Here is a 13748-nt window from a genome sequence, read left to right as displayed (position 1 = left end):
GGGACCTGCCGTCTTTCCGGTCATGGCCAGCTTTCCGCGCATGGGGGGCAGCCGGCAGAGGTGCCTCCCCAGCGTCACTGCCCTTGGGAAGTTTCCCGTTGGAGAGGCGGGAGGGTGGAAATTCACCGCCGACGTTCACATAGGGCTTTGGGAGGGTAACGGCAGAGGAGGGCGAGGTGGTGATCCTGGGAAAGTGTTTATGGAAATCAGTGTAGGCATCCCCGACCTGCGCAGGCAGGGGGAGGCGGGGGGATGGCCGGGGTGAGTGTGGCAGTAGAAGCGTGGGGTCCGCCGGCATGTTGGTGGGGGCCGGCTTGGCAGAAGGGACCCGGGGCTGCTTGCTGCTCTGGATGTGGGGGTAGGCGTGCGCGTCGACGGGGTTGCCAGGGCTGACACCCATTTTCCACGACAAGCTCTTATCCGGACAGTGCACCAAAGGCGGGATTGCTGGTGAAGCAGAAGCAGTCGAGAGCCTCATGGGCGACGCCAGCGATGAAGGGATGTGAGGGGCAACATAGTGGGAGGGAGGCAGGTACAAAAAACGTTCACCATTTGTACATACGGGCGAGTAAGCCAGGTGCTGTGGTAAGCTGTAGGTGGACTGCTGAGGTAGCAATGCCTTGTACATGTTCAATGAATACTTATTTGGTGAATCAAGGAAAGGGTATATGGTGGGTGTCGCACCCTCCATATAGGGGTTTACCCAGGGGAGCCTTAGGTAACTAGCACCATTGACACCGAGAGGACTCTGCCTGTCACCCGCAGCTCGGTCCAAACCCAGTGTCTCCCCTGTTGGGACAGAGTTTTTTTGTATTCCAGGTGGTGTTTTGTATATAGCACTGAAGCCATTCGGGGCTTTTCCAGAGACAGCTGCATTTTCTACTGCTTCAGGGGGATTAGACTTAAACTGTATCTCTGGATTTCTTTCAGGAGTAAATCCAAGCCCTGCTATCGAACTTGTAGCATCCCGTGATTTTTCCGAGCCGAGTCCACACAAGCTGGAATAGACAATACTACTGGGGACTCTGAGTCCTTCTCGCATGAGTCCAGACCTGTCCATACTCAGAGCTGCGAGACTGTCAATGCGATGTGCTGTTGTTGCATCCACCTTTACAGAACAAGAAGTATGTTACTTTCACATTTCACTAACATGACTACCGCACAAGCTACAGATACATCGGCATTTTGGAAGAGAAATGGTACCAATGCAAACACACTGTTCATTGTGGAAACATACAGAGGCTGACTGCACTGGAAAATGGGAGAACAGGAACCTACAGAGCAATATGTATCACTGGAAACCACAATACAAATGTCTCTGCATCCAAAACTCATCAGCTAGAAACAAAGGCCTGAGGACACGCAGCCTAAGCAGAAGTGGCCCAGAGACGATGCTTGGTGGCACCACTCCCATGTGGGAACCAGCTCCTCAGCCCCAGCACTGCCAGACAAAGAAGATGTGGGCTGTGGCATGGAGAGCGGGAAGAGAAGGATGGAAAGCCTCTCCTCCTCTTCCTCTAAGACCTCGCCCTCCGCTGCAGCTCTGCTCCAGGGCTCGCCACTGTTACATGATTCATGGGGCAAAGCGTCCGAGGACGCAGCACGAAGAAAGGTCTGCCGACGAACTTCTTCCCCGCTTGCTGCTCCCCGCATATGCTCAAAGAAGGAGAAAACCACCAACTTTGCTGAAACATTGATGTACTTAACGCTCACATGAACTTTTTTTGCTACACATGCTGTTATGCTGTGTGACATCATTCATAACAGAGCAAAAGAAAGAATATGACATCATAAAAAACACACACCACAAAGTCAGCAACAAGATTATACAAGATTAACAAGATAAATAAAACAAAGCCCCATTTCACTGTTTCACAGCAACTACTCGCATGTGCCCAAGCCCAGCTACAGCTGCAACAAAAAGTGTTTTAATCATTTCTCCAAATGGATCATGTAATAAGACCCAGGGGTAGGAGTCAGGGTGGAGAGGACAGGCACGGTTTCAGCTACAGCATGAAGCTATTAACTTCTTACCACACTGTGATTCAGGTGATTTTCTTCCCTCAACTCCAGTCTGCTTTTCGGTGCATCACCATCATTAACGGGAATTTTCCTATGAAAAAACAGAAGCTTACTATTTGAAAACATCCTGCATATCTCAGATCAGTACAAAATTGTACCTCCTCAATATTTTGATTCCCCTAGAGAAGTCCCATATGATAGCATATTTACCCTTCTGCGTACCCATATATAGCAACTACTTTAGAAAGCAAGGACCATTTGAAAATAAGCATAAAAGGTTTTGACACCAAAAACACACCAAGCAAATCTTAGAGCAGCCTCTTCCCACACAAGTGATTTTTGTCAAGGTCTTCTCTTTTACCCCTTGCCGTTTTCTTTTTCCAAGGAGAGAATATCCCATTTTAACCATACCCTGCTCATGTACAATCCATAAACGCTGCTGAGGATAAACTTAAAACACACACGCTAATATCATACAAACGTCAGCTGTTCCATGCTAAAGAGGGAGCTGCACATCTGTGCTGTACCAGTGTTGCAGCACTGGGACTTGTTATCACAAAAAGCACCGATAAAGAATATACCTTAGTGCCAAATTTCAAATCCCAGGGATAAAACTCACTGACATGCAGCAGAAGGAAAGTTTCAGCATTACCCAAAAGAACTCCTTTCAATCAAAGTGTTTAAAGGCACATAATCACTTTAAAGCAGAAATGTGATTTTAATGTGTTTTTTTTAACATATTCACCTTTCCTGCAAGTAGCACGTAAAATTATTATCCCTAAATAACTGAGAGGAAAGTGGGGAGGGAGAGTGCAAAAGTGAAGTGAGACATTTGGCCATTTTCCTTCAGCTTATGTTTGCAAATAACGTTCCCTGCAAAGACCAAAAACTTTCCGCAGCTTCTCAGAGGCTTTTCACACAACAGGGAGAACACAGGCTCAAAGAGAAGACAGAAAAACACTAAAACCACACAAAATTGGCCCAGAGGACTGCAGGCGTACCTGCAGCTTCTGTTCAGTGTCATCTTGCTTTTTAAAAAAGCTGCGGTTTAAGGGAAGAGAACACCAGCCAGTGCCTGCGCCACCCCATCGAGAATTATTAAGGACTGAAATTTTAATCATCAAATGAATGATATTCAGCAGGAAAAAAACGTGGGAAGGAAAAGAAATTAACTTGTAGGAGACAGAAAGGCCACTGTTCCTATTTCACAGGACAAGCTGTTGGTCCGATGAAAGGGAACACCAAGTTGCAGGCAGGAGCCTCTCTGCCTCAGAGAGTCACCACAAGAACAAGTGCACTATTTGGTTTAATTCCCCTTCACAAATAGGAAATAATAAATTAATTGTAAAAGCGCATTTAAAGGCTGCTTTGGGGAGTAATCTCTTTAAAGGGCATCCCCACTTCACTGACCCAGGTTGCCTGTTAAATAGTAAATCAGCGGCTGCTCCACCACTCTCAGGCACATCTCGTTTCTTGCTCTCCCCCATCCCCCTGCCCAGCCCTCCCTCCAAGCTGGGCTGATCTCGATGCAAGGCGGCAGCTATCTGCTCCCGTACTAGGGAAGCGAGCAAACTTCAAGACCTCACACTGCAGAATCACAGTGTGGTTTAACTTGCCAGAAGCTTAAATATTTACCTGTCTTCATTAATTCCACACATGCGGACCCTTTCATTGCTCATCCAGCTATGAACGTTGCCATACAGGGGAGTTGCAGAAAGCATGACGTCTTCTTAAAAATCGTCACTTTTCTTCACAGTTTTATATTCTATTAAAAAAGAAAAAGGAAAAAAAAAAGTTGAGCAGATTTGTCTAGGAGGAAGTGCAAACAACACGGCGGAGCAGCCAGCCTCCCTCCGGGTAATTAATAATGAATGCAGGATTGGTGCGGGGAGTGAGCTGCCTACGTTAACCGCTAAGGGAGATACCCTGCAATAAAGGAGCAAATTGAGGGCATTTATAGGTCAGAGGAGATGAATCTTTTCCCCAGCGCGCATCCAGAAAATTAAGAATCATTCCAGGCTATCAACAAATAAAAGTTTCTTCACTGCGTATCATTTCTGCAAGAAATGACTCAGCCAGCCAAGTCCCCAAACCTTCATCTCACCTAGGCTGAACCAAGGAGAGACCCCATGGCTTGGGGGAACACTGAAAACTACCCACAGGCACTCACAAAAACCCTGCATTAGGAACACACAGGAGCAGGAGTGCATCTCAAGAACAGCCACATACCGTGTGTACTAGCTATGCTGCTGATAAAGCTTTCACTCGAGGACTTTAAACTGAAGAGACGCTGCTACAGAAGGGATCTAAATAAAAACCTCCCCTTTAGCATCTGCACATGACTAACTTAGAGAAAGGGGTTAAATATAGTAAGTGGGTTGGCGAGCTCCCCACCCCTTGATTTGATTAAGCTCGAAGCCCTGGTGGCTTCTGCATCGGAGCTGCTGCTGCTGCTGCTGCTGCGAGTGCTTTCAGTAATTCAATGATGCCTGCTCACTCCAGGGAAAGAAATCATTAGCGGGCTCGCTGGAGAAGTATTAGCAGTCCAAGAGGATCGGCGCCGTGTGCAGCCGGAGAGGCAGGTGAAAGGTAACTGCATTTTCGCGTCCAGCAGCGGAGAGGAAAAGGCTTTTCCTCCCCTCTACCTTGCCTAACGCCACCTCCGCTCACGTTAAATTCTAGTTTGCTGCATGAACGAAGTGTCAGGACAAGCTGCGTTTTATTAACAGGATTATCGCGGCGCATGATTTATTCCAGTGCAAGATTTTAATTGCTCTTCGGAGGTTGAGTCGTTTCTTTTGACTGAGCTTCAGCCTGCATCCTGCTGCTAAATGCTGGGTTAATAAGTAGGGGGAGCCTTTAATGCACAGGATATCCCTCAGCTCTTCCTCTCTCACAAAAATAGAAGCCTTTAAGCGGGAGGCATGATACTCCTTTTACACACACCAGCCAGTAACGGGCGACTGACCACTGGGAGTTTAATGCCTAACGTCTCCCAAAGCATCCATGCTTCCCCAGCAAACTCATTTCCTTTGTCAGGATACAAAATATGCAAATGATCACTTTGGCATTTAATGGGGAAGAAGCCCAGACTGGGCCTTTAACACAATACTTCACACACGTTCAGAGAGGTTTAAGAACTGAAATGGCAGGAAAGCCTTGTTCCCCAACACTTTTTTCACCCCTCAGAGAGGCCTTTTGTGCAAAACTCCACGTCTGGAACAAATGTATATTAATGAAACGGCATGTTGACCCTCCTCTCTCCAGAACAGTTAGCTTTCCCTAATGAAGTCCGCAAAAATCACTGCAAGAAAACAAAAATCCGCCGAGATTAGATACCGCGCTATCATTCAAAAGGAGTTATTTCACTGGAAAGACGGTTTCTGGACAGATTTACTGGTTTCCAGATGCGCCGCTCGTAATGTTTTCAATAGAGGCAGCAGCAGCATGGAGAGAGTGATTTAGGGTTTTACGTAAGGTTAGTAGCCACCCTGTGCGCTGCCTCATCACGGAGGGACGGGCACCGGCTTGGAGGAGACAGGCCCTGGCGGCACACGGCCCGCTCCCCATGCCCCTTCCCTCGGGGGTGCACGTGGCCGACCCACGCTGCTCCTCCAAGGGGCGGCCTGCGCCCGCCCGGCTTCCTCGGTGGAAGTGTATCATTAAGATAAGGCGCAGCGCCTGAATTAGAGCCGTCAATCCCCTGACATGTGCAGATAGCGAAACGCTGAAGTTGCACGGGGGGCCCCGAGAGCTTCCCCTGCGACAGCCACAGCTACACCGGGTAATCCGAAGGCCCCACGTCCCACCACCGCCGCCACTACCAGAGGCAGGGCAAAGCCCGCCAGGGCACAGGACACGGTAGGACGTCCCAGCGGCCGTCCGGGTGGGTCAGAGCCCACGCCCCCACGGCTGCCAGCCCCTTCCCCAAAGCTGCCCCTCGGCACCCACTGCCCCGGGTGCGCGCGTGTGTGCAGCTGTAATCACCGCCCTGATGAACTTCTTGTGAACTGTTTGAAAGTGGAGGTCTGCTGAACGAGCAGCGGCGCCACTGCCAGCCATAATTTCATTGCAGCAGCAGACTTTTTAACTCTTCGCATGCCCCTTCCGTCCTCGTCCTCCTCCTCCCCTCTCCCGGCAAGCGACCACCCGTCGGAGCCGGCGGCTCGCAGGGGACTCCTGCGGCTCGGCCAAACGCCAGCAGCTCCGCAAGCCCTCGGCACTGCCGGGGGGAACCCAGGGTGTGGGAGGGCACCGCTCCTATATTTATACCCAGCTTCCGCGGGGGCGGACGCAGCCGGCCCCGTTGTGCAACCCCGACGACGGGCTGAGCTCACGGAGGAAAACGAGGACACGTCTCCCCCCTTCTTGCTCCTCCTCCCCGCCCGTCACCCGCCGAGCCACCACGAGCCCCCCCAACCGTTGTCAGCGCGCCCCAGGGCGCCGCAGCCCCCCCGCCGCCCCCGCTGCTCTACGCGGAGCGGGGCTCGGCCGCCGGAGAGCGCACGGCATTTCCTCCGGGAGGTGTCTGGCCGATAAAGCCATTTGCGGCTAAATATAGACGGTGATGCACGGAGGGGGAGACGTGCAACGCACACGCGGCTCCGCAGCGATGCCGCCGTGTGAAACCAGTTGTGAAAAGCGCCTGCAAGCACTAACCTGCCTCCCGCCGTGCCGTGCCGCGCCGCGCCGTGCCGTGCCGGGAACACCCACCGCCCCGCTCTGCCCGCGCCGCGCCGCAGAGGCAGGCAGAGACACACACCGCGCCGCTCGGGCAGCTGATTAAAAAGGGAAACGTTTGGGTCTCCCTCGCAACGTCAACAGACTTTTGGCAGCCATTGACGCCAGCAGCAGCAAAGTTTTGTTAACACGCTCCTGGCGTGGAAACGAGAAAAACCCGATGCCCGCGGGGGGGGGGGGGGGGGGGGGGGGAGGAGAAGACGACGCCGTTTCTCCGTGCCTCCGGGGGAAAGAGGAGGGGAAGGCAGCGCTGGCCGGGCCGGGGGCACCCCTCTCTCGCACCCCCAACCCCCCGGCCCCAGGGTGCCCGGCGGCGGGTGTGCGAGGTGAAAGTCTCTGTGGGAGGGGGGCGGGGGGGTGTGTGTGGAGGAAGCCCGGCGGGGCCGGCGGCTGCAGCGAGCCAGGAAGCGGGGCGGGAGGAGAATTGCAGCGGCGCACGAGTTCCCTTTTGGCGCCTTTACTCTTTTCCACCTCCGAGCTCCGCCTGGCAGCCCGCCAGTTTCCACTGCACACAAGCCACAGCGCCAGCAGCAGCAGCGCGCAACGGCAGCCGGCGGGGAGGGCTGCGCGGGGTAAAAAAAAAAAAAAAAATCTGCGAGCGCCGGTGGCACCGAAGCGGAGGCAGGCGCTTCGGCAACAACCCGGCCTTTCGGCAAAAAACCGATGCAATAAATTACCCGCCTCTGATGCCCCCCCTGCCACCTCCATCACCCACCCACCTACCCACCCCCCGTCGCCGCCCGGTTCCAGGCCACTGAAAGGATCATTTCTAGATTTGTGAAAATCCCTGCGAGAGGAGTGAGAAGCAATCGAGGACTCGTAGCGATCTACTTCGATTAGCCCTCAAAGCGTTCATCTAGCGCTTGATTTAAAGGGCAGCGCTCATACGGTATTTATAAGCTTAAATACGGGCAGCTGCTTATGAATGTGTTTGGGTACCTCGTTTATCATATACCTCCGACTTACATATTTACGACTTATAAAAAACAACGACCTGTGCCACGGATAGAAAGGAGACCTTAAAGACACTACTGCTGCACCATTTACAATGCACCATATAAAGCTCTGGCAGCAGCCAGCGATCTAATATTAGACAAGTGTTTGAAGAACAGGGTTGGCTGCGCTTTTTAAAAGCAAAACAAAAAAACCAAAAAACACAACCCCATGAGTTATTTTTTGCAATCTCCACACGGCATCACCGCTAGTGACACGTTTTGTAAACCAGAGGAGGAAGCTGCAGACTAAGTAGCCGCCGCACGGATCCGCGGATTAGAGAAGAAGTTTGACCTTTACCCGGGACGTGTGGCATTTCATTTAACCATAAAGCTAAGCACAATGCGCCAGCGAGATCGCTAAACCGATTTAAAATACATATTGAGTCATGCACGGCAGTAGTGCGTTTCGGTTTAGGCAGCGCGCAGGCAGCGCAAGGGGGTCGGCGCCTATTTTAAGGCTCCTGCCGCAGCCACCCCCGTCGTCGTCGTCCCGTCCCCCGTCGTCCCCCCCATTCCGCGGCTCCCACCCCGTCACGTGCCAAACGGCGACCGGGACTTTGTGCCGTGTAAACACGGCGCGGCAAAGCTGACCGAGGGCAGCCGGGACCGCCAAGCCAGCACCAGCGCCGGCGGGGCATCCATCCTCCCGGCCGCCGGGCACCGCCGCCCCGGGCTGGCCGCCGCGCTGCGCCCGGAGCCGGGCGGAGAACCCCCCTCCGCCCGCAGCGGGGCTCCGGCTGGGGCGGCCCCCCGGCACAGGCGGCCCGAGGTGGAAGCGACCCCGGCCCCCGGCCCCCGGCCCCCGCTCCCGCTCCCGCCCCCCCCCCCCGTGCCGCCTGTCACGCCTTGGACCCTGCACAAACAGTCGCTGCGCCGTAGCGGCAGCGGAGCTTTGCCCCTTTCCCATATGCTGCGAGGCGAATCATTGCATCGCTCTCAGCGCCGGCGGCAGCCAAAAAGGGATAAAAAAAAAAAAGTTTTCAATTAATGATAAGCCTAGGAACTGGGGAAGGGGGCGGGGGAGGAGGCCAATAAGGGAAAGTTAAAATGGCTGGCGATCCTTCAAATAACCCTGGCCGCCTTCCCCGGAGCCCACACGGCACTGCCTGCCGCGGAGCCCCGTGGGAAGTCCCGGGGGCCCCGACACAGCCTCCTCAGGGCGGCCCGGGGGGGGGCAGGCTGCCCCGGCAACCAGCGATGCCCACACCTGAAGGTTTCGGAGCATCTGCAGGGCGGGGGCTCTCGCTCCCATTCCACCCTCCACCCACCCCCCATCCCCCTTAAAACGCATCGAAGGGGTGCGACAGAGGAGAGGTTGCAAAGGCTCACACACACACACACACACACGCCGTGGGGAGGCGAGGCGACTGGTACCCAACTTGAGGTATCGCCGCATGAAGGATTTCCCGGAGATTCGCGGGAAACACCGACCCCGTCCGCAGCACCGGCCGCCCCGCACCGCCGCCCGCCCCCCCGCCCGGCCGATGCCTCCGTGTGTCCCCCGCGCACGCCGCGGCGAGCAGGCTGCTCTCTTGGCCGGGGGCGGGGGTTTCCTCCCCTGCACGCCGCACCGGGCAGCCCGGCGGTCCAGCCTGCCGCCGCTCCGCCGTGTCGTGAACGCGGCTGCAGGAGGCGGTAGAGCAGGGAGCCGCAAACCGGCTCTGCCGCTGAAACCCCCGGGCCCCCGCGTAGACTGGGCCCCCCGGCGAGAGCGCGGCCTCCCTCCCTCGCCCACCCGCCGCGGCATCTCCCTCCCCAGGCCATCCGCGCCATTTTAGAGACACACACACACTCACCCACACACACACTCGCACACACACGCACAGGAGCGAGGTTTCCGCTGCTGCTGCCAGAGACAACAGGCAGCAGCCGAGCCCGGGCTGCGAAGGAGGAGCAGCGGCAGCAGCGGGAGAGGGACACACACACACACGCACGCACGCACGCACACCCACGCACCGCGGGCCGGGCAGAAATGTGCATTTCAGGTAATTTAAGGCCGCATTCCCGGCGCGGAGAAGGGAGAGCGCAGGCCTGCGCGCCCCCACCCCATTAACCCGCCTCGCACTCGGCATCCCGGGAGCACTTCATTGTTGCCTTTATTCCGTATGGCTTTTGCTTTTCAGGAGGGGGATAGAAAGAAAGGGGGGGGGGGGTGGAGAAAGGAAAAAAAAAAAAAAAAAAAGAAAAATACCACCAAGCCAGCCCCTTCCCCCCGCCCGTCCCCCATTGTTCGGCCGCGGGAGGCTGGGCGAGCACAGCGCCACGGGCTCGCCATTCACCGGGCTCCGCCGAGCCCTGCCGTGCTCCCTCCCCCTCTGATAGCTCGGGAGACTTGGGGACTAGGGGGGAGACACCCCACACACACATTGAATACATAAGTCCCTGCGCTCCTGCGAGAGTTGGGCGAAAGCCTGCGCTCACTTCCGCAGCGTTATCCTTGCAGAAATACCGGAGCACGGCCCCCGTTTCCTTCCCCCTGCGCCCGCCGCACCCCCGGGGGGTGGGGTGATTAATGGGACGTACGCCCTTGGTTTCCCTCCGGCCACCCCGGCGCACCGCTCCCCGGCGCGGAGCCGCCGCGGCACGCCGGGCGGGGGCGGCCCCCCCACACATCCGTCGGGGACGTTGGGAGATATTGATCACGGACGACTTCATTTTGCGTAATTGCGGCTGACAGGGCCTGTGGTTCCCTCATTTACGGAGCAACAGCTTCGAGGGGCTGATAGATGGGGAGCCGCTCCCCCCACCCGCTCCCCCCCCCGCCCCGTCGCAGCCCCGCAGCCCCAGCGGGGACGGCGTCTCCGTGCCTCATGCAGCAAATGGCCGGCGCACAACAGCGAAATATTAAACTTAGGTGCCTCCATCTCTCGTTTTACCTAGCGCGGCCGGCCTGAAAGCCTCCCGCTCCCCGCAGGGCTTTGTCTGCACGGCCGCGCAGGGGCCGGCCCCCGGTGCACGGGGACCGCCGGCGGCCTCATGCAAGAAAAAGTGCCTGGGAAGTTGGGGCTGATTTCTCCCCGGGTTTGGTTTTTTCCCCCCTCCTCCTCCCAACAACAAACAAATAAACAGCTCGGTTTCTGCTAAACAATGCATAAAAATTAGCCTCGCCCTAAAGTTTATGTTGGGCTTAAAGCACTAACGTTTCTCCTTGACGGGAAACGCTTTCCCGAGCACTTCTGGAAAGCGCTGGCGAGCCCTCGGTTACGAAAGCATTATTACAAGCACCTCGACAAACATCTCCACAAGCCAGTACCCCAGCCTCGCATCACCTTCCCCAGACCTTTAGAAGAAACGCACGTCCAGGGCGGACACAGCCTGCGCTGCGCACCGCCCGTCTCGGCGTGCGGAAAACACTGCGGGGGGAAAGGAAACGCAACAACAACGGTCGGTTTTCTTCCGTCAAGAATTTAAAAAGGAAAAAAGAAAAAGAAGGGAAAGGAAAGAGAAAGAAAAAGGAAATAAAGTTGCCGGTGGCGGCGATGCCCCGCCGGAGAGGGCAGCGCGGAGGCCCCCGCCGGCCCTGCCTTCCCATCCCGGCGCTCCGCACGGAAACAAAGCAGCGAATCAACTGCGATGCAGATGGGCGGCTATGAATTTTTTGCTGCTGCTTAGAGCTTTAATTACTCGTTCTTGATCCGTGGGACTACGACACGACACCGCCAAGGTTAAAATGCCCTGAACAGCTCTGAGCAGATGTGAACGAGTTGGCAGACGCGCAAATGAGGTCTGCCTCTAAGCATGATAACAAGTGACTAATACATTGCATATCGCTGAAAGAAAATTATTTTTCTCTAATTTGCATTAGCGCTTTTTTTTATTTTTTTAACGCCAGCGACATTCCCTCCTCAGAGGCAGCAGCATAATCCTGAAAATATTACTCCGTGACTTTAAAAGATTTGGAAGGAGGCTGAGATTGCCAGTGTTTTGGCTATGCGGGCTTGTTTATCTTTCCGCCTTTGCTCCAAGGCGAAACTAGTTTCGCAAGCAGTATTCTTGCAGGAAAATGGCACGTCATATAAAACACCAGTTTATAGGAATTGATGCTAAAATTGTTGAATGACTACTGGTGCACTTTTGCCACTAATAGCACAGCGTAATCCATAAAGGACCAAGGGGACCGTCAAGGCCAAAAGAGAAAAAGAATAGACTGGAGAGAAACAGATAAAGCCAACCCATCGACCAAAATGACAAGGGTGTGGGGGAGGAAATAAGCATCTCTCCCTCCTACCTGCTTTCCACCCCAGAGCCGCCTCGTCAAAAAGACAATAGTATGTGGAGGTCACTTACTATATAAAAGTGATTCTTGTAGGTAGCAAAACTATGTCAGGTACAAATATAGGCCGGAACCCAGTTCTCCAAGTTCCCTCGACTTTCCAGAGGCTCTTCTGAAAAGGCTGGGAGATCACTTTGGGTACCAGAGCAAACTTCAAGAACAGGCAGCATTTTATATTCTATGCTTAAAAGGCAAACCGAGGAGCTTAGATGCAGAAGCTTTGAGGAGAGAATAGCTACTCGGGCTATTTATGCAGGAGGAGATTTTCACCAAGGACCTATTCAAGGGGTCCCTGCACGTCCAGGTTATCTATCAGGGGCTGCCCGCTCCAGAGGCAGCAACTTCTCCGCTGCCAACACGTGCTCGGGAGGCAAACCCGCGCTGCCAGCCGCCGCACCGTGCCCTGCCCGAGGTCCGCAGCGGCTCGGACCGGGGCTGCCCTCTCCTCCCGCAGGGCTGCCGGGACTCCTCGCTCGCCGCTCCCTCAAGTCGCCGGGGCCGCCGCCGGGAGAATTTCCCAGCGCCGAAATTTCCCAACGCCGAAGCCTGCCGGGGTCGGGCGCGGAGCCGCCCGCTCTCCCCGTAGCCTCCCTGCGCTGTAAATCAAGAGGCTGGGGGGGGAAGGGGGGGGGGGGGGGGAAGGGGGTGGAGAAGTGGGGGAGCGGCTTCTCCCCGCCCAGCGGCGTTTGCTTTAGCGACGCCGGCGGCAGGGGAGCAAGGCTCGGCGCCCTGCTGCCGCCCGGGGTGCCCGTCGAGCCCCGCAGCGGCGGGCGGTGCCTCCGGGAGCGGCGGGGCGGCCCCGGGGCTGCTCCGGCCGCAGCGAGAGCTTTTGTGTGCGAGTGCCGGCAAGGCGCAGGCTCTTCGCGCTCCAACAGCTGTCACATTATTTGCACTGGCTGTAAACAGCCTTCGCCACCCCCCCACCCCACCCCCCGAACAGAGTTAAATCCAGACTAACAATCCCCAGTTAGAGATCAAACCAACAACAGCAGCATTGTGTCTGCCTTCATTGCTCTACCATCAACTACTGCAGCTGGTTTACTCGAAACAAGGAACACCCTCTACCCACCTCCCCCGCCCCCCGCCCAGAAACGTGCATGTTCCCGGCGGTTGGTCAGGCCGAGCCGCGCTGCTCTGGGGGGCTCCGCCGGGCCGGGCCGGGGGTGTTGCTCCGCCAGCCCGATGCTGGCGGGGTCCCGGGCTCTACGCCCCACAGCGGAGAGGGGCTTCCAGCCAGCACTCCCGCTCGACGAAAAGCCTTATCAGAAGTTGAGCTCCGCTCTCGGTTTGGCTTTTGGCAAGGGCGAGGGGGGAGCCCCGCAGCAGCGGGGGGGCCGCGCTCGCAGCGCCGCAGCGCTCCGCAGCACACGGCGAGCTCGCCCCCGCGGCGCGGCCCCGAGCAGCCCGGGCTCCCCGCCCCCCTGCCCCGCGCCCCGCCGGGCCGGCGGCACCGGCGCCCGACCTCTTATCGCAGCGAACCTCCCGCCGAGGGGCCCCTCGCCGCGGCTGGCCTTGCCCCGGCCGCTGACCCCGCCGCTGGCAGCCCGCGAGCAGCCGGCCGGCAGGGACGCGTTTCCAGCCTTCAGCCCTTTCCCCCCGTAAGGAAAGAAAAAGGAAGAAAAACCCCAATAACCTAAAACACGAGTCCGACTTCACTCGCTGTACAACCAGCTGGCAGCAAAGGAGTGTACTGCACACCCTCAGCCGGCCTTTTGTTG

The 13748-nt window shown here is 56.3% G+C and overlaps 1 protein-coding gene across 1 annotated transcript in view; it reads right to left on the bottom strand.

Moving 5' to 3' along the window:
• Positions 1-13748, bottom strand: part of BCOR (BCL6 corepressor) — a 59250-nt gene that overhangs the window by 36211 nt on the left and 9291 nt on the right. Inside the window, 3 exon segments of the mRNA XM_055701813.1 lie at positions 2-1108; positions 2035-2113; positions 3658-3787. Coding sequence (XP_055557788.1) covers positions 2-1108; positions 2035-2113; positions 3658-3743 — 1272 coding nt within the window. The 5' untranslated portion in view covers positions 3744-3787.

Source organism: Falco cherrug, chromosome 2 (genome assembly GCF_023634085.1).
Source record: "Falco cherrug isolate bFalChe1 chromosome 2, bFalChe1.pri, whole genome shotgun sequence".
Taxonomy (NCBI): Eukaryota; Metazoa; Chordata; class Aves; order Falconiformes; family Falconidae; genus Falco; species Falco cherrug.
Note: the sequence above shows the minus strand (reverse complement) of the source record. Positions and strands in the feature narration are given on the sequence as shown.